The 20,586-nt window shown below is 61.3% G+C and overlaps 1 protein-coding gene across 1 annotated transcript in view; it reads left to right on the forward strand.

Annotated features, from left to right (window-relative positions):
• The first annotated feature begins 9,304 nt into the window (after nt 1-9,304).
• WNT7A (Wnt family member 7A) overlaps nt 9,305-20,586 on the forward strand; it is a 66,831-nt gene continuing 55,549 nt past the window's right edge. Inside the window, exons 1-2 of the mRNA XM_036243692.1 lie at nt 9,305-9,366; nt 13,894-14,120. Coding sequence (XP_036099585.1) covers nt 9,305-9,366; nt 13,894-14,120 — 289 coding nt within the window. The remainder of the gene's footprint in view (nt 9,367-13,893; nt 14,121-20,586) is intronic.

Consider the following 20,586-nt stretch of genomic DNA (forward strand, 5'->3'; position numbering starts at 1 on the left):
CCTGGGCTGTGCGGCCAGGCCGGGCCGGGTGTGGCAGAAGCCCAGGCTGCTGAGCGCAGTGTGGCTGGGCCCAGGTGGGCACTAGAAGTGTGGGTGCATTTTCCCCAGCACGACAAGCCGCCCGCTTCCTCCTTCCCAGCTGAGTCCTGTCTGATAGGACAGGCTCGGAGTGGGTCACTAGCCAGGGACCAGAGGGCTGGCAGGCAGGCAGGGCCCCAGGGCGAGTCCTAACGGAAGTCACAGGGTAGGTCACGGGCCTGACCCAGGAACGGTGACGGAGGGAGTTATTTCAGGCCCGAGAGGAAGGACCCAGCCCATGAGATGAGTCACCAGGGACAGATTATCCCGAGGAAGACCTTGGGGGTAGAACTGTGATAAGCGCCTCCTCCCAGTGACCAGGAGCCCGTGGTCAGCTGGCCAGTGGTCAGCCAGGCCCAGGGTGGCTGGGGCACTCTGTCTAACTCCACGGTGACTTCTCCGAGTGACTTCCCAGGGACCTCACTGCTCAGGAGCATCTCTACGTCCCAGGTGAGGAGACGGAGCCAGTCGGTCACTTCCTCAGAGTCCCGAGATGGGATTCGAAATGGGGTTGTCTTTCTGCTGTGGCCAGCTTGCCTCCCCAAGCAGGGGGCTGAGACTGCTACTGCCCCCCACATGCTGCCTGCATGGACATGGGGTCTCACAAAGAAAACCACCAGGCTCTGGGCTCATCCGGCACATCTGGCTGCGGCGAGACGGTTCCTTCTGGGTGTGAGTCACCAGACTGTCCGAACTCCTCACGGTGCAGAGGGTGGAGGCAGAGGGGCAAAGGCTCACCCAGGTGCCATGGTGGGCCCGGCAGAGGCTGACTCCGTCTGACTCCTGCTCCCGCCATGGGTCGGGGAAGTGCACGGTTGTTTGGGGTCAAAGTCCTACTGTGAAACCTTCTCTGGATCCGAGTGTGTCCTGGACCATCAGCGTGGTCTGGGGGTTTGTTGGAAATGCACGTTTTGGGGCCTCATCCCACATGGTTGGAGCACCTGGGCGTGAGCAGCGGCACTCGGTATGTTAACAAGCCCTCCAGAGGTTCTGACACCATCAAAACCCAAGTACACGCACACACGCACACACACACACACACACCCCGCTGCAGTATTTCATGGACAACATTGATCTGAACCCCAAGTTCAGTAAAAAGCCCACTCACCCGATGGTCCGTCCATTGACCCGCAAACCTTGGACGGCAGGGTTCTTTGGAAATGCATTTCTCAGACTCCGGAGGGGTGCGGGCCCCTTTCAAAGGGAAGTCTGTGCCGTTTCCTGAGCACCAAAGGGGTCAGACTGATTTCTAATGTACCGCCGCTGCAATACACACTATCCTAAAACCAAGTTCCTAAAACCCTGCGGGCCCTGTGCAGTTCTAAAATCAGTAAGTTCCCGATCAACACGGACAACTGTAGTCAACATTACAAAGCCTAACTTTTACATTAATGACATCAGCTGGATGGCCCAGAATGCCGAGGGCCAGCGGCAGCCTGACCGGTCACCGCCCGCGCCACTCGGCACACCACGGTTACCGGTGCCCAGGGGTGATGACTGTGCCATCCGCCCTCCGCCCCAGCTCCTTCTAACCCTCCTTCCCAAGCACAGGGGTCCGGCGCCTTGTCTACGCTACCTTCCCTCGGGCAGGCATGAAGGTGGTCTCAGCGGGCACCCTCAGGGCTACACGCACGAAGGCAGACACGACACGCGGATAGGAAGCTGCCATCTCAACAGCCCAGCACTGGTGGGGATTAGACTCACGTTGAAAGGGAACAAGACTGTTCACATTTCGCTGTTGGAGCCTGGGAATCCCGGGTCTGCAGCAGTCCCCCCGGAGAGACGCCACCTCCGAGCAGCCTGCCGAGCTCAGAGCTGGAGACACAAGGCCCAGAGGAAGTGGGGCCCGTGCCCCTCTCCTCGGGAGCCTCCCATGCCCGTCAGCTGGGCCACGCTGGTTCGAAGAACTGTGTCCAAACCGCAGCGACCTCCAAATGCAAAGGCTCCACGGTTGGCCACCACCCAGTGGGGACAGTGCAGAGGGGTAGGGACACGGGGTGAGTGCCGAGCCACAGCGGGGACCCCGAAGGCCTCTGTTGCAGCGAAACCAGACTCGGCACCTAGGAGGCAGTTTATAACTAGAGAAGCTACGCCCACCTCTGCCAGGGAGCCCTCGCAGATTCCTTCTGGTCCTAGCGGGCCAGGTTCCAGTAGGTATCATCATCATCATCTTCTTCATTGTCATCGTCATCACCAAATAGCTGTCATATGTTGGGGGCATGATATACATGATATACTCCCAGACACTTTGCGAAATGCTTCCCATAGACGGTTGCCTGTAACCCACGAGGCAGCGTTCTTGTCATCATGCCCGTTTCACAGATGAGAAAACTGAGACCGAGGGCGGTTAATCATTTTCCTAAGATCCCCCCGCGAGCTCTCTGGATGCCCTTGGCCTCTGCCCCTGGCTGGCCGTGGGTTGGGAGCCTCTTGCCTTGCTTCGGGGTTCAGTCTCCATCGGTGGAGCGGAGGGTCTCTTTGCACCCGTCACGCTCACTCTCTCTACTCAGATTTGCAAACGGGCCTGTTGGGTTTGCTGCTGGGCTGGGCTTCAGTAGCAGAACCGTGCACCAGCTGCTCTGGGTTGGGGTGCTGGGGCCAACCTGTCCCTGCGCCCCTGTCCCCGCCCTCCCTGCCAGGCGTGGCCCACTGACCCGCAGTGCGCAGCCGGTCAAGGCAGTGGGAAGGCTGGGCCGGAAGCCACCGCAATGAGTGAGATCCGAGTGGAGGCCCGATCTCGGCAGGGACAGGACATGGGGGGAGACAAGGGGGGCGAATGCCGGGCAGCCACCGAACAGCGGAGGCTCACGGTGTGCGAACCCACCTGGGCTGCATCCCGGCCCTTCTGGGCGCAGGAGAGGGAGCAGCTGCCCGCGCTGTGGGCAGGTTTTGCCGTCGACCCTGCGCGGCGTCTGCACAGTTCAGGCTGCTTCTCCGCTTCCCGGGTCCTGGCTCCCTGCGGGCTGGTTCCAGGACCCTGTGAGCGTCCCCTCGTGTCTGGGGGGGGGGCTCCCTGCCGCTGAGGCCCGACCCACACGGTCCCGCTGCTGAGACCGGGCAGCGCGGGCTGTGGAGATACGGAGCCAGGCTGAGGGGTCGGCCAGGGAGGGACTCAGAGAAGAACTGAGCTGTAAGCGTCTGCTTGGCCCGGCCGGGGTGGCCCAGTGGCTGAGCAGACCCTGCACCAAGAGGTCGCCGGTTCGATCCCTGGTCAGGGCGCAGGCCCAGGTTGTGGGTCCGATCCCCAGTGGGGGGTACACAGGAGGCGGCCAGTCGATGTTCTCTCTCATCGATGTTTCTCTCCCTCTCCCTTCCTCTCTAACATCAATAAAGGAAAAAAAACATTTTTTTAAAGGGGGTCTGTTTGCTCTTCAGTTCTCAGCGGATTCTTCTCCGGCCACAGGAGCCGACACCCCCAGGCCCCGCTGTCTCAGGGCTCCTCAGCGGTGAGAACAGGATGGGGGGCTGGCCCCTGGTCTCACAGCGCCCCCTGCCGGTGCCGGGGGGCAGACGAGAAAGGAGGAGTCGCGGACACGGACCTAGAGGCAGGTCCCCTGGTTTCCTTCGAAGCGCAAAGGAAGACGACCAAGGAAGCAGTGACGACCTGTCTACAGCCCCCGCCCCCCAATCCATCCATGGAGACTGTCAGAAACAGAGACACCCTGTCCTGGGGGTGGGGACCACAGGCGGTGGCGCTGGTCCCCATCCACTGGTTCCGAACACACGGCGCCCACCATCCCAGGCGGCTTCCCAACCCTCTCCGTGCAGCATCTCAAACCCCACAGCCCCAAGCGGTAGAAACTGTTATCGTGCCCAGGTTACACGTGGGGAAACTGAGGCAAGAGGAGAGGGAGGTAACGTCCCGCAGGTCACAGAAATAACAGATGGCGGGCCGGAAGGTGAGCCCTCTGGAGCGCAGGTTTACAGCCGCTCCTGGTGGTGGTGTCCTAGTCACCCGGGCAGTCTGGGGGCCCAGCACCTCCCCTTCTGGTCAGCAGAGGGAGCCCAAGCCCAGGGCCCACTGTGCCCGCCCCTCCCTGTGGGAGGGACCCTGGACCGGCCTGCTACAGAGACAGCGTTATTCACACCTGGTTTGGGGTCTCAGAATGAGTTAGATAGGATATGGCTCCCCTAGGAGGGGAGCTCCCCCCTGACTGAAAGATGAAATGACCCGAAAGTTATTTACCCCTGAGGAAGCCCCAAAACTGTCCAAAAGGCAGCTACTCTGGATCATGCAGCCAGGGGGTGTCAGAGCCGGGCCTCTGCCCCCACAGCCTGTGACCTGTCTGTCAAGCATGGCCCTCCGCTGAGGCTGGGTGCCGGGGGTCACAGAGGCAGGACCAGTCCCGTGGCTCGTGTGGCAGAGGGGGAGGCGGTCGCGACCCCAGACGTCATGGGGGTGCGGAGGGCCGCGATCAGCCGGAAGGAAGCAAGGTGTTAAAATGTCTTCTCCTCAAAGGGGGGTGCTGCTTCAGCTCCCCGCTGCACCCCGCACCCAGCACCGGGCCCGGACACCTCCGTCTTCCGTGAGGGTTTGAGGAGCGTGTAAGGACAGAAGGGACCAAAGCGCCCAGGACGGAGGAGCTTAACCGGGGAAGGCTCTGCGCTGGTTCCGATTCAGTCGGGCCTGGCGGCGCCTTAGGAGTTTCCGGGCTGGAAAGAGAGGCAGGAATTCCGGGCACGCAGAGGAATAACTGGGCGACTGAAGCCTCTTCGCCTTTTTTTTTTTAATCCTCACCCAAGAACGTTTTTGCATTTATCCTCAGATAGAGCAGGAGGGAGAGAGGGGGGAAGAGAGAGAGAGAAACATCGATGTGAGAGAGACATCGAGTGGCTGCCACCTACACGACCCCCACCGGGGCCGGGGACAAACTGCAACCGAGGTACGTGCCCTTCGCAGGAACAGAACCCCGGTTTCTCTGATCCGCGGGCTGACGCTCTAACCACTGAGAAACCCCGCCAGGGCGCCTCTCTACTTTAAAAAAAAAAACACAAAAACACAGCCCACAGCACACACATGCACAGTAATAGACACACATTATGCACGCAATGCACACACGGTCAGAACTTCATTGTGCACAATGTCCCCTCACAGTGGGCCCGTCCCCCTCTGCGGATGTCGGTGGCGACCCGCTCGTGGTCGTGCGGTGGGCGCGGGGCTGGGGAAACCGGAGACTGGAAAGGAGTTTGGAGCCGGAGGGTGACCTTTGGAAGCCAGAGGATGACGTGGGCCCTTCCGGGCCTCCGGCCTCTGCGGCCAGACCTGCAGGTGCTACTTCTCCTCCAGCCCGTGAGCGGCTGCCGCACCTGCAGCCCATTCGAGTCCGCGGCGTTCCTGGGGCCCCTCCCCACGGGCCTCCCACAGCCCCCGCCCACGCCTGGGGTGACGGACACCCCACTTCCAGCTGCAGAGACCCGTCACCCTCGGAAGCGCACGCCCTCCTTTGAGTGCCAGGCGCACAACCAGCCGCCCTTCCAGGAACCGCCAGCCCCGAGCTGAGCTCCGCACCCTCCGCGGTCTCCTCCCCACCCCGCCACGGCGTCCTCGCCGGTCATACGTGCGGTCTCCCGGGGCAGAATCCCGCCCGGAGGCCTCCTGTCCGGTGGATTCTGCTCTCGGGTCCACCCACTTCTCCCCGTGCCGTTGGCCCTGCCTGTGTGTGTGTGTGTGGGGGGGGGGGGGGCTCTCCTCTCCGGGGAACTGTTTAACCGTCCGCCCTGGTCTCCTGCGCCTTCTACTGATTCCCCATAATAGCTGCCCTGAGCCTTCGGAAAAAGACACCGGATCATGTGACACCCCTGCTTCCCACGATGACGAAGCCGAAACTTATCAATACCCCCCAAATGTCCCCCCAGTCTCCCTGCTGCACCCGCCCCCACCCCATGGTCTCCAGTATTCTGTTCTCCAGACTCATCAGGCCTCCGTGGGCCCCGCTTCCTCTGATGTCAAAACCCCTACCTAGTTAACAGCCACGCATGCCTTCCGGACCCCGGTGTAGGAACACCTCCTCCAAGAAGCCTTCCCGGATTGACTGAGGCTGGATTTGATGCCTCTGTCTCTGTGTCTCCACAGTGCATTGTGCACCCCCCCCCCCCCCGGCTCCATGCCGAACATCTTTTCTATTGCAGGGGTCCGAGTCTGTCTTCTCCATTCGATGAACAGCATCACTGAGGGGTGAAGGGCAGATTTCAAAGCCAAAACGCTCTCGGTTAAAATCCCGGCTCGACCATGTACTCACTGGCCGTGGGAGTTTGGAACCTTATTTAATCCCTCCATGATTTGCTTTCCCCACACTGGAGATCACTGGTAATTAGGACAAGAATAATATTAACAAGAAGAACAGCTGTGAGCGGCTTACGTGAGGTCCCGGCACATAGTAAGTTCAATCTCTGTGTTTGATGATTAAGTCAGCGCTCAGACTGGTAACTCTGGGAGAGCAGACACGGGATTTATCTGATCCCCTGCGATGTCCCCAGCACCTGCCCCGATGTCCTGGTCATGCGTGTGGCACAGATGGGCCTTTGGCCTCAGAGCAGGGTGATGCACACAGAAAGTACACATCTGAGCAGTGCTTTGGGGGCAGACTGCTGACTGAGTCGTGGGTGGGACAGGAGGAGGACGAGGAGGAAGGACACGGCAAGACAAACCTGTGACTTTCCTCCCAAACCCGTGGCGGTTTCTTTCCCCAGCCACCCCACCGCCGTCACTCACCGACACCTCCATCCGTGAAGGACTCCAGCTATCATGAGAGCCATTGTTCACCCCTCTCTTCTCTCTCCCTCTCCACTGAGTCCTTCCCGGTTCTGTCAGCGCCCAGTCCCAGCGTCCTCCTGCCTTTCTGCACCCCAATTCCACCCTCGTGGTTCCAATGAGGATTGCTGTGTGACAAGCGAGCTGTAAACACCGTGGCACAAAACAACCATGTCACCATCCTCACAAAGACGGGGCTCAGCACCTGCAGGGCGCATCCGTCTGCAGGGCGTCAGCCGGGAGGGTCAGAAGGCAGGTACGATGTGGTGGAGGACCCTTCGCCCAGGCTGGGTGACTCCAATGCTGGACTCAGCTGGGACTGGAGCATCTGCCCGTGGCTTCTAACACGCCTGGGCTTCCTCACAGCACGGCAGCCTCCAGCCCCTTCCGTGGCCGCTCAGGCTCCCGCAGGTGTTCCGGCCGAGGCACAGGTGGCCCTGCTCCAGGACCTAGCCATCACCTGGGCACACCCTGTTGGTCGGAGCCCTTAGAGATCAGCCCAGATCCCAGCCGGAAGAGTGCGGAGAACCCATCTCTCAATGGGAGGCGTGTCAAATAACTCTGTGGCCCTGTTTTAAACCCACCCCCTGAACCCAAACCACCCATGTCTCATACCTGGACCAGGGGGTAATCTGCTCTCTGCTTGGCCTGGCTCCAGATTGTCCAGCCCTTCCCACCCCCTCGGGGATTCTCCACCGAGCAGCCCAGGGAGCTCTGAACACACAAATCAGATGAGTCACTCTTCTTCCTGTCCCTCCAGGCTCTTCCTACCGAACTTTCCACCAACAGCTAAGCTCTTCATCCGCACACCGTATCCTCCCTCCTACCTCGATGGCCTTCTTCCCTCTCTCCAGCACAGCTCCGGTACCCTCCGGGGGCTCATGCCAACTGCTTTTTGACTGCTGCTCTCTTCCCTGAAATGTCAGGCCCCCCAAGCCCGGTCCTGCCGGTCTCAGCTGGAATGTCATCTCTCTGGATCTACGATCAACCCTCCAGCACCCAACGCTGTCTCTCCCATAACTCTGTGTCATTATCTCCACCTGCCCCCAGGATGTCTAAAAGTGTGCATGTGTTTAACTTCGGGCTGTCTCCCTCACAAGTCCCAAGGGACGAAGACCCTTGTGTGCCTTGTTCCTTGCTGTAGCCACGGCCCCCAGCGTGGTGCCTGGCACAGGGCAGGGCTCTGTGGGTTATGAATGAATCCAGGAACCGTCGTTTTCAAGGGACGTGTGCGTGGTTTGAAAAAGACGTTCTAGGTGACATTCGAGACGACAGGCAGGCCTGGGGCGAGAGGGGGTGGGGGTGGGGGGTACAGGTGGCTTACTAGAATCAGTCTCTGCCACTGACCAGCTGGGGAATTTGGGAAAACACCTTCGCGTCCCTGAGCCTCAGTTTCTTCAGCTGAAACTTGAGTCCGACAGCCCCTAGCTCACTGGACCCGGGTGTGTATCATAGGAAGGGTTCAGCACCACTGGTCAGCCTGGACACGGTCCCCCAGCGAGGCCAGGCTGTACCACCCGCGGTGCCCGCCAGGTGTCGCCCCGAGCGCGCGCTGAGTGGCCCTCGGAGCCCTGCGCTCTCGGCGGCTCCTCGATTCCGTGCGGGGCATCCAGGCCTCAACCGGACTCCGACTGTCCGCTAGGAGCGGGATTCCAGAGGAGGCGGCCCGATCTGGGCACACACCTGCTGTCCCCCATGGAATAGACAGGGCTGGGGGAGGGATATGCTGAGCCAGTTATCCCCGCTCCGCCAATAACCCCAAGAAAGGGGGTGCCCTCCCCTGAAGAGGGTCGCGGAAGCCCGGGGGAAGGCGGATCCCGGGTGCGACCCCACACCCCACACTAGCTCCAAGCTCTCGGCCAGGCGAGGACAGGGAGACAGGCCAGAGCCAAGGGTTCCCAGCCGACACCTGATTCCTTCCTCTGCCCAGAGCGCAGTCCCTGGGTGCCCACTCGCCCCCAACTTGAGAGTTGGGGACCTCTGGGAATCGAGCAGACTCCCACCCCCCACCGGCTCCGCGTCCCGGAGCCGGGAGAGGGCGCCCCGGGAGCGCGAGGGGCAAGGCGCGAGCGCGCGCCAGGAGCGGGCGGCTGGGTCCCGGGGGCGCAGGGGCGCGGGGCGGGCGCTCCGGGGAGGCGGGCGGGGGAGGGACAGTAGAAAGGAGGGGGGAGGGAGGGGCAGGGCGGGCGGCTGCAGAATCCCCGCACTCCCCGCGCCTCGCACATTTGCGCCGGCAGCTCGCGCGCAGCACGGCGTCGCCCGCGGGGTGTTCGCTCCTCCCTCCCGCCTCCCTGCCCCGTGGATCCCGCGCTCCGGGAGAGGCTCCGGCGCCGAGTGCGCGGACGGGCGCACCAACAGACGGCCCCGGGGACGCCTCGGCCCGCGCCTCCCGGCGGGCTATGTTGATTGACCCGCCGGGGTCGGCCCGCGGGATCAGTACAGCTCGGCCCGCGGCCCCGGCGGCCGGCGGGGACTATGAACCTGAAAGCACGGAGCCGCCTCCTCCTCAGCCTGGGCATGGTCTACCTCCGGATCGGGTAAGGCCGCTCGCAGCCCGCACTTGTGTGCCGGCGAAGTTGGCGTGGCCGGGGAAGGTGGTGCCGCCCGAGCGCCGCCGTCGGCCACCAACTTCGCGGCTCCTCAGAGAAGCCGGTGGGCAGGGTGCGGGAGAGGTGGGCGCACAAAGGCCCCCGCAGGCGGGCGCCCCAGGGGCACGCAGCGCTCCAGAGGCAGGAGCAGGGAGCCGGCCATCCTGAGGACGTCCGAGTCTGGCAGCCCACAGAGCCAGAGACAGCCAGTAGGGACGCTCCAGCCTGGGGGACTCCGAGGGGCTCGCTGCCGCAGAGGGTTCGCCAATCCCAGAGGCCTTCCAGTCCCGGGCATGGGAACAGCAGGTCCCGCAGGCACACGGAGCCCGGAGCCGGGACCACCACGGCTCCAGGGAAGCTCAGGCGCCAGAGCCCGAGAGGCGCGGGCACAGCCTCTCCCGGAGACAGGGCAGTGCCCGGGTGGCAGGCGGGGCCGGGCCGGGCAACAGGGAACAGGTACCCAGAGGGAGGGACGTTCTTTGGCAAAAAACACCAGCCCTTCTCAAAAAAACACCAACCCCGGCACTACACGATTTCCAAGGACCCTTAGTCTCCAGAGCCCTTTCTTAGGCCGAGGGGACAGTGCCTACAGCCGAAACACACACACACACACACAAAGGTAGGACGAGAGCTGGCCCGCGACCCGGAGGGAGACAAGCTCGCAGAGCCAGCACCGGAGAGAGGCGGGACACCCCACCCCCTAAAACTGGGTGCCCGAGTCTGTGTGCGCGCCGCGGAGCCGCCCTCCCTGCTCCTGCGCTGCATTTCTGTGGAGGTGGGGCCTGGGGCGGCGCTCGGGTTGGGAGGGTGGCGGGGGTTGAGGGGCTCGGGACGCGTCTCCGGGCTGCTTCTGCAGGGCTAGTCACCCTTTGTACTTAGGGGGTAGTGCGTGTGAAGCACGGAGGGGTGAGGGCAGGGGCTTTAGGAACTGATAGAGGTGCTGGCCCCAACGGGCCACCTTGGCGGATCGCACGCCACCTGCCCCCACCCCCAGCAGGAACCTCTCCACGCTCCGCCTGGGGAGGGGCGGGCTGCGGGGCTGCGGCGAGGGCTGGTGTGTGGCAGATCCCTAGTGTTTTGTCACTAGCCCTCCTCTCCTTTGCCCACCTCGCGTCTCTGGAGCGGGGACTTCTCGAGTGGACCCGCACAGGAAGCCCCAAGTGCGCGCAGAGAGATCGAGGCCGCCCGCCGGCCGGGAGGCGACTGCGGGCCCGCAGCGGCCGCCTGCCCGAGCCGCCCGCCCAGGCTGCCTGCCTGCCTGCCTGTGTGTTTTAAGTGCTATTGATTCGTCCGCGGCTGAGTGGCTCCTCTTCCTCCTGCTTTAATCTCCACCTTGGCCCGCGCGCCCGCCGCCACGCGCGCCTCTAGCATCCAGGAAGCCAGTCGGGCTGATGGGCGCTAGCCGCTTGCGGCTTTATCTCCTTTTTCATTAGAAACTGGGTGGAGGGACCGGGAGGGGGGAGAGAACGGGAAAACAACAGAAAATAGCCACTGCTGGCTGCACCGCCCACCGGACCTCCGGTGGGCACCTCCGGCGGGCGGACCTCGGTGACCCAGCTGCCCTGGAGGGAGGGACTGGGGAGGGCGCCTACCTGTGGCCCAGCAGCCGCCCTTTGGGGCCCAGAGGGGTCCCGGTCGGCAGGAGTTTCAGAGTGATTTGGGGCCAGGCCTTGGGTTATCCATCTGTAAAATGGGCCAGGGGGCTAAAGTCCCTAAGAGGCCTTCTGGTTCCCCAGATGTGACTGGTTCCTTCCTGCTCCGGACTGATGGCAGGCCATCTGTGGTATTCGCACTTTATCTGGATAGTCACGTGACTGAAACACCAGTCCCTTGTGATCCTCAGAGCCAATAACAAGAATAACTGCAACAGCAGCAGCTTCGAAACACATCCCTTGTGTTAACGTGTTGAATTTTTACAGCAACCCGACGAGGTGAGGGCTCATGATCAGTGTCCTCATTTTAGCCGTGGAAGTACAGAGAGGACCTGTAACTGGCCCAAGGTCACAGAGCCAGTAGGTGAAGGGAATGTAGGTGGCGCCTTAGCTCTGACCTCTTAGCCGCTACTGTTGCTGGAGGAAGTGTTGGCCCTGATACATTGTGACACTTCTCTGCTGGTGCAGGGACTTCCTTGTGGTCAGGCAGCAGTTCCAGAGTCCTCCTGAGGTGGGGATCGAACCTCCACTTCACCTCTCTGGCGTCTCTTCCTCCGACATCTCAACCATGCCCGCTCTGTGTTAGACTCTGTTTCCATGGCCAAGATGAACGCCGGTCGCCCCTGCCACGCTCCTGTTTTCCATGCATCACCTGCTAGCCTCGGGGTCTCCATCTGTGAGAACCCCAGTTCTCAGATACGTGGAATGGATGTGGCGAGTCCTGCAGATCGGGGCTGTCGGGAAGGTCGCAGGGGCTAATGTCCGTGGCAGCATTCGCTGTACTGCCCGGGCACATCGTGGGGACGCCGCGGAGTCCGCGGATGGAGTCCGTGCATGTTGGGGAGCAGGTGTCCACCCTACGTGGCATTTTTGAAGTGCCACAGTCCATCTGGTGAACTGACAGACAGCCTCCCTGCCCTCCAAGAGCTCCTGGTCTAACGTGAAAAGCCATGAACAAGTGAGCAGACACATGAAAAGCGAACATTCAGGAAGATTTTTCAAAGGACCGGGCTTGAGTGGCAAGAATATTAAGTAGACAAAACAGAGACTATGATGGAAAATGAGGAGGGGTGGGGTGGGGAAGCAGGTTCCCGCGGCTGGGATGGTAGGGAGGTGACTCTTGAGGTGACAGGAATGATGACGAGAAGCCCAGCATGTGAGGGTTGGGATCAGAAAGCTTCTGGGGAGAGTACCCGCCAGGACAAAGGGCCTGAGGCAGGAAGAAGCCGGCGGGAGGCGGGAGCAGAGGGAGAGAGGACGGGGTGGTCCGTGACGCACCCGGAACGGAGTGGGAACTGCTCCTCTCTGGTGCTGTTGACACAGGGCGACTGAGCTTTAAGGAGCCCCAATTCCAGAACAAAGTCCCAGCTGAGCTCCAGAAGGGAGGCCCCAGGAGCAAAGCATGAGGCGTTCAGCCCCGTGGCTGGCCACGGCCCTCCGCAGTGGGCGCTCTTACTACAACCAGAGGGAGACGTCTGGGTGAGGTCTCTTTGGAAGTCGGCTTGAGGAGGATAGGAAAGGAAACTCCAGGCGAGTGGGCAGCGTCTGTGTGGAGGAAGGGCTGCCTGCAACATCAGGGTTGTCCTGGGAGCCTGTCTGGGGTTATCTTGATATTAGGAAGTGGCGCCACCCTCAGGCCGGGGAGCACACGTCACACCAATGCCCGTCTCTCCTTTTTACCTTCCCCTTCTCTCCCCTTAGCTCCACCCCCTCCACCAGCCTGTCTGTCAGTCCATCCGAGTTTAGTCAGCTCCATCGACGTCCACTCCCATCACTGCCACCGAAGCCAAGCCGCCGCCACCTCCCGTCTGCCCACTCTCCTGCTCGTGCCCGGGCATCCTCCCGTCCTCCCCATGGGGCTGGAGAGATGGACCCTGTCAGTGTCATGACTGCAGCCTTTCGGTGCTCCCTGGTGCCCCTGAGAACATCCCAGCCCCGAGTCAGACTGTCCTCCCCGAGGTCTAGTTGGCATCGCCTTCTGTGGGTTCATTCTGTTCCTTGGCAACCCCAGCTCGTTCCTCTCCCAGGACTTCGCATTTTCTGTTCCCTCTGTCCAGAACACTCTTCCCCAGACCTTTCCAAGGCAGGCCAGTCAGGTCTCTGCTCCACTGTCACTTCCTCCGGGAAGCCCTCCTTGACCACCCCAGCTGAAGTGGCCCCTGTCTATTCCCTTTCAAACCCACCCCTCGCACCCGGTGGCTGACGCCCACAGAACAGGCACGCACTTCCTGGGGCCGGCGTGTCCAGAGCCGTTACACGTCCTCCATCGACATGCAGGGAGAACACGGTTAGAACTCCTGTTCACCGTTGCTCTTTCCGTGGTGGTTGGTCATAAGCCACAGACACACGTACGAGAGAGCAGGTAACACGTGCAGGGACGGCTTTAGTTCATCGACTGTGGCCCCCCTCCCCCCGGGCAACTGCGCATGAACCCTGCGGTCTCCCCTGCTTGGCTCCGTGGTTTTTCCACGTGGAGACGGTTCCTGAACAATATCGGGATTCATGCTGCATGATGTCAAACCTGGTCTCCATTGAATCCGCCCATAGCGACCAAGGCCACGTGCTTAGTTCACCCGACATTGGCATCGCCTTATTTTTGCTATGGAAAGAGGAAAGGAACCCTCACACTGCACGTACACACTGCGCAGATACCTGTGTGAAATCGCAAACGCATACACCTGGGTTGGGGGCGCAGTGTCCAGGCAGTCGGGAGACTCCTGCTGGGAACGCGCAGGTGGCCAGGGCTGGATCCCCAGGGAGGACCTGTCGGCCACGCCCCCGCCTGCCGGCCTAATGCTCCCTCTCTCTGTGTCCCCTGCTCCAGTGGCTTCTCCTCGGTGGTAGCTCTGGGCGCGAGCATCATCTGTAACAAGATCCCAGGCCTGGCCCCCAGACAGCGGGCGATCTGCCAGAGCCGGCCCGACGCCATCATCGTCATAGGAGAAGGCTCGCAAATGGGCCTGGACGAGTGTCAGTTTCAGTTCCGCAGTGGCCGCTGGAACTGCTCGGCGCTGGGGGAGCGCACCGTCTTCGGGAAGGAGCTTAAAGTGGGTACGTGCTCGCCCAGACCCCCGGGTCCTCCAGGCTGCGGGAGCCCAGTCCTCTGGGGAGCCCTCTGGGGCTCCTCCCCTGCCCCGCGCTGCGCTGAGCCCGGTGCGGGACCGGAGGTTCCATGACTTAGGTGAATTCAGGGCTCCGGTTCGCACCCTGACCACCCCAGCGGGGACGGCCAAGTCGAAAACGGTGGCCCGAAGGCTGACTGGCTGACACGGTGCTGATGCTGCGTTTGAAAAGGAAGCCCCGAGTTTAAAATGAGCCGTTTCGCCTACAAATACAAATGTCCGGCTGCTTTTGAAACATAGGCTGACACATGTCTCCACCTCTCCCCACTGTCCATCTCATAGCCACTCTCGGTGACGACTGACCACTGTGGGCATTTCAGTTTGCAACCCACGTGTGCTGCTTGGACATGCACACACACACACATGCACACACACACACTCACTGACACACACACACATGCACACACACACACTCACTGACACACACACACATGCATGCACGCACACATATGCACTGACATGCACACACATGCAAACACACATGCACACATATGCACTGACATGCACACACATGCATGCACACACACGCACACACACATGCATGCACACACACATACGCACTGACATACACACACATGCACACACACACACACTGACACCACACACACACACACACTCACTGACACACACATACACGCACACATGCACACATGCATGCACACCCACACATGCACACACACAAACGCACACATGCACACACGTGCCCACACACACGCACACATGTGTGCACACACATGCCCTCGCACACATGCACACATGCATGCACGCACACACACATGCATGCATGCACACCCACATACACACGTGTGCACACACATGCCCTCACACACATGCGCACACACATGCACACACACACACACACAGAGGCAGGCACAAAGTGCTGGGCCACGCACTTTGTTTTCAAACCAACGTGAGAAAAGCCTGGCAGGCGGGAGGTGGTCGGCAGGAAGCCCCGGTCAGTGGGGGCTGCGGTGCTGTGTGTCTTGCTCATGAACATCTGGGCTGAGGGCCGGGAGCTGGGAGCGGTGGACACCCCAGAGTCAGGTCAGCCTTGGTCCCTTCAGGCTGTGGTTCGCCCGGCCTTCCTGACAGCCCAAAGGGTGGCCCTGAGTTCACGCTCTCCCTCAGCCCCCCCGTGAACAGACCCAATGGTTACTGAGAAGATCCACCCAAACCCAGCCACTGCACTGAGTCCTCCCTCCCTCCCTCTGGGATCACACAGCTGGCTTGTCTGGGCTCCCGGGCCCCCCGCCCCCGACTCCCATCACCCTGCTGCCCCCGATCCTTCGGCAGATCCTCCTTGGGGGCCATCCTTTGTCATTGGAAATCAGATCCTGTCCTTTCCCTGCTTAGAACCCTGGGAGCAGAATGAAATCCCAACTGCTGACCTCTGCCCCCTCTGCCCCATCTCCCCCTCCCCCTTGCCCACCCAGCCTCATTCTAGTTCCAAACACACCGCACTGGGTCCTGCTTTGGGGACACCGCCCAGGAGTTCCTTCTGCCTCCGACCCCTTCCCACCGCCTCATACTTCCGAGCCCGGTCCTCTGTGCCCATGGCTCCCTCTCCGCATCCGGGTCCCCTGTCCTTTAGCCACGAAGCCCCGTCCCATCGGCCAAGCACCTGGCACTGTCTGCATCTCTTTCTTCCTCACCCACTGGGAACCTACTCTGGGGGTCGGGCCGCCACATTCACCATGAATGTGTTCTTCCCTCTTCTTCTTGCAAGAGCAGCACCTCTGGGTCCTGCAGAGGGTCTCGTTTTGTCTCCACCTCCTGTAGCTCCTTCTTACTCACACCCGAAGGGACGAAGGGACAGCAGAGCAGGATCTCAGGTCTGGGGGAGGTCGGCGGGGGTGTCTCCTCCTGCAGGCCTCCCCACTGAGCTCCCTTCCAACGTCTCTGTGGGATAGGACTCTCCTTGCACCACCTGCCCTTGTTCCCCTTTCCAACATCCGGGCTCACTCTCCAGGTGGCCAACCGAGGCCCAGAGAGGGGAGGGTGCGGCCCCAGCTCCTGCCCAGAAATGGCCTCAACACTGGGCTGCAGTTCAGGTCCCTGGAATCCCCTGGGCTGTTCTGCTTCTCATGCTCGTCCCTGGCCTCCATTTCAGGGACCCAGGTCTGGCCTCCGCATTATTTCAGCCATGAGGCCACGGAGTCTCCGAAGGGACCTGCCCAGGGTCTCAGCTTGCAGGGTTGGAGCAGCCAGCTCCTCACAGCGCCCCCTGGTGCAGGGGAAGACCTGGGGCAGGGAGGCCCCGCCTTCCAGCCGCATGCCCACCCCCAGCTGCCAGAGTTGAGGACACGGGGGGGACCCCTGTCAGTACACACTGCACAGGAGCAGAGGCCTGAGCAAGGAGCATTCTTCAAGGCGGGGCTTGGACAGGCGAGGTGGCCTTAGGGAATTCAAGCCAAGAGCCGTGTCCAAGAAAACCCCCTGGACAGCCCCCCTGGGCCTGAGAGAGAGGGGCGTCACGGCCGGGAGCCTGTGGGCAAGCCAAACAGTTTGAATGTCTAGGTGGTGGGAGCGATCGGAGCAACTGAACGGGGCGTGACTGCCAAAGTCGCATTGTCTCAAATAGCCACCATTCTTGGCCCCCAAAAGGCAACATTCTATGATTCAACCTCATAGAAATTCTGGAATTAAAGGGTGGGTGCAGCCTTCATTCATTCGTTGCCATTCATGATTCACTCCTGCGTTCCCCCACTGTGGCTGGAGGCTGCTGTTCCAACCTGTGTGGTCAGGGAAGGCCCCTGATTCATGAGGGAGGTGAGCCTCGGCGTGTCGGGAGAGGAGGATGCCAGGTCATGGGAATGGCACGTGCCAAGGCCCTGAGGCAGGAACGTGTTTGAGGAGCAGCAAGGAGGCTGACTTGGCGGGAGTGCAGCAAGGGAAGGGACAGGGGAAGGCTCGGCGTTCAGAGAAGGAGCCAGGAGCTGGACAATGCAGCGTCTGTCGGGCCAATGCGGGCTTCCGCTTTTCCTCCGATGAACGGCGGGCGAGGGAGCGACGGGATCTGACTGCAGATCCAGCAGTGCTCTGGCGCGGAGAGCACAGTGAGTGTGGAGGCCGAGAGGACTCGGGTGCAGTTCTCCAAGTGGAGGGGACGGGGTGTGGGCTGACCAGCAGCAGTGAGATCTGCTCTGGAGGTGAGCTTCAGGATGGAGGGAGATGGCTACCCAGGGGCCACTCAGGAAGGAGCTATCTATCCAGGTGGTGGTCGTGGGAGCAGAGAAGGGGGGGGTCGAGATTGGACCTCACCCTGCAAGTCTGGGAAGTCCCTTCCCTTCCGAGCCTTGGCTTCCTCGCGTGTCGACGGGTACCCCGCTCAAGGACACGGAGAAGCAGGTCTCCAATTCAGGCGCTCCGGGCTCGTCCTCAGTGTCCCTGCCCCCCGGGCTGCCTCTTCCTGGGAGGGACCAGTCAATAAGGGTTGCCGTGTAGGGCTGGGGATCAGGGGTGTGGTGTGTGACTGTGGGCGTTCTGGTCATCGAAGTCACACCGCAGACAGCTGGACACATCTCCTGCCTTTAAGGGGACTTCCCAGAAGCTCCTACCCATGTTCCTGCTTCTGTCTCGTTGGCTAGAGCTTGGTTACGTCACCATACCTCGCTGCAAGGGAGGCTGGGAAATAGGGTCTTGGATTCGGTTTTTATGGGACCAGCTGAGGATCTGTGGCTGGGGAGGAAGGGGAACACTGGCATTGGGGTGGGCAGCTGGCCCCACGCCGAGACCTAAAGGTTGTCCCACCACCCCCTCCTCAACCTCCGCTCCACGCCCATCTCTGCCTGATTCATGGCTCTGTCTCGCCTTCTGAGTGTCCGGATTTTGCTGCCCAGCTCTGAGGACGGCCACGGACAAGGCCCTCTGGGATCCTAGAAACGGAACCCCATTCCGGCCACCTCGGAAGAGAGGAATTCATGGTCGCCTGAGTCACTGGGGGTTCAGGGATGGTGCTGACTTCCAGAATGGCCCGGACCTGAGGTGGTGGTGGCGTCTCCCAACCCCAGAACCACCCCTTGGGACAGCAAGACGACCGTTGCGTCGTCAGCCCCACAACTTCCAGGTTCAAGTCCTGCAGAGAGGCCTTGACCTTTTTCTGGCGGCACCGACAAGGTCCTGTGGTTCACACTGAGGAGACCCACCAGCAGGGCTTGACTTTGCTGTGTGTCCATCCACGCCAGTCACAGTGGACAGGACACTGTGGTTTTGTTGGCCAGGCCTGGGAGCCCTGCCTTCTCGTGGGAGCACCTGCTCAGGAGTCTCCCAGCTGTAACAAAGCCCACCGGCCGGGAGGGTAAACACAGACCTTCACTCCCTCCCAGTCCTGGAAGCGGGAAGTCCGAGGTCAAGGTGCCGGCAGGACTGGTTTCTTCCAAGGCTTCTCCCCTGGGCCAGCCGACGGCCGCCTTCTCGCTGTGTCCTCACCGAGTCTTTTCTGTGTGCACGCGTGCCCTCGACGTCTCCGTGCGTCCTAATCTCTTCTCGTGAGGACACCGGTCAGTCGGGATTAGGGCCTCCCGCATGGTCTCAGCTCACCCCCGACAGTCACACTCTGAGTGGTTGGGGTTCTGCATTCGGGAGGGGAGATGATGTGGTCCCTGGCAATGAGCAACCAGAGTGCGGCCGGCCTGTGATTTAGGGGAAGGTGTACGGGTGTGGTGGGGCTCAGAGGCGAGACCCCAAGGCCGGGGGAGTGGACAGGACGGTGGAGACGGGCCTTGACCTGGTCTTGGAGGGTGGGGGGATTTCGCTGGTCAGTGAGCGGGACCCCAGGCAGAGGGAACAGTGGTATAAACACGCGGACATGTGGTTGCTAAGCGGTAGTGGACAGGGACCAGCAGCTTCAGGAGACAGGGTGTCATCAGCCTCAGGGAAGGGGACAGGCTGCCCACTCCAGGGTCTTAACATGCCAGAGGTTCTTTGGGCGTGTGTGTGACCCACATGGACTTTATCAGCTACTATCCAGTGTGGCCCTCGGGGCTTAAGAAGACACTCACCAATACCCGGGCTCTTTCTTTTCCTAAACAATCCAATGGCACCCCCTCCCTTGAACCTAGCACCCAACACAACAGCTAGAAAAAGGACAGGGCCTTGGCATCCACGCCTGTGACCCCCTCGAGCCCTCCTACCTCTCCCTCCCAAGTCTTACCTCCTCCAGCCTGAATCTTGGGTCTTCTATTTCCTGCTCGTCCACGTCTCCTTCATCATTATTGACCTATTCCCCGGAAGTTAGCTATTTGATTTTATTCATAGTTAATTTTATAAAGAAAAGCACCACCCGGTATGCAGTCCTTTGGCAATCACTGTTTCACTCACGACGAGTAAAACTCGGTCATCTTCTTGGTAGCTGCTGTGGGTTCATCTCGGCTGTGGCCCACAGACCCCAATCTGTGCATCGTGCTTTGGGTTGCGTGGGTCTGGGCTGTCCCTCAGCAGTGGCCGCCACTGACAGGCCACCACAGGCCCTCGTGCCGGTCTCCCGGAGCGTGTGCATGCGTTTCTCTCGGGCCTGTCCCGGGGAGCGGAACCGCTGGTCATAGGGATTGAGTGTCAGCCACGAGCAGTGTTGACCTCCCGCCTCGTGGGCGCTCCGGATTCCCGGACTTCTTCCCGCTCGCCTGGGGAACGCTGTGCAATGCTTTCTCACTGTGCTCTGGGTGTGCATGTCCCTGAGAAGTGACGCCGTTGGAAGCTCTTCCTCCAGGCGCCGGCTCTGCAGGCTTCCTCTTCTGTGAGTTGCCTGTTCACGCTTTTTGCCCATTTTTCCCTGGGCTGTGTGCTCTGCCCTCAGTGGTGGTTGTGGTTGTGTCCTGGGGAAGGGAACGGAGTGACCGGGATTGGCAGCGCCTCTGAGGGGCTGGGTCATGAGGGCTCCCCTCTGGTCTTTCATGTTTGCACTGAGGACCGGTGGGTCAGGAGCTGACGCAGCCTCCCCACGTGAGACCGCGTGTGGTGTCATCCGCTCAGAAAGGAGGCTTCCTCTCGCTCAGAGCAAGGTGCAGGCTGACCAGACTGGCCAGGCTGACCGGTGGGCCGCCTCCTCTCGCTCAGAGCAAGGTGCAGGCTGACCAGACTGGCCAGGCTGACCGGTGGGCCGCCCCCTCTCGCTCGGAGCAAGGTGCAGGCTGAGCAGAGCGTGTGGCTGTTCGGTGCGGGACTGAGGTCTGCACTAGCTCACTGTTGCCGAGGCCCGTGTGAGCCGGCCAGGTGTGAGATCCCCGAGGCTGCCGGGGACTTGAGAGCCCTGTCGCATTGCTGGGCTGTGGGGCAGCCACCTGAGTACTGGCAACAAGTCAGGTGGCCAGGTGTCCGCCCCAGCCCACCACCACCTTGCTGGTGACTCTGAGCAAGTGTCTCCCCTTGCTGATATCAGTCTGGCTATCTGCAGAATG

The sequence above is a fragment of the Molossus molossus genome, unplaced genomic scaffold (genome assembly GCF_014108415.1).
Source record: "Molossus molossus isolate mMolMol1 unplaced genomic scaffold, mMolMol1.p scaffold_m16_p_5, whole genome shotgun sequence".
NCBI classification, from domain to species: domain Eukaryota; kingdom Metazoa; phylum Chordata; class Mammalia; order Chiroptera; family Molossidae; genus Molossus; species Molossus molossus.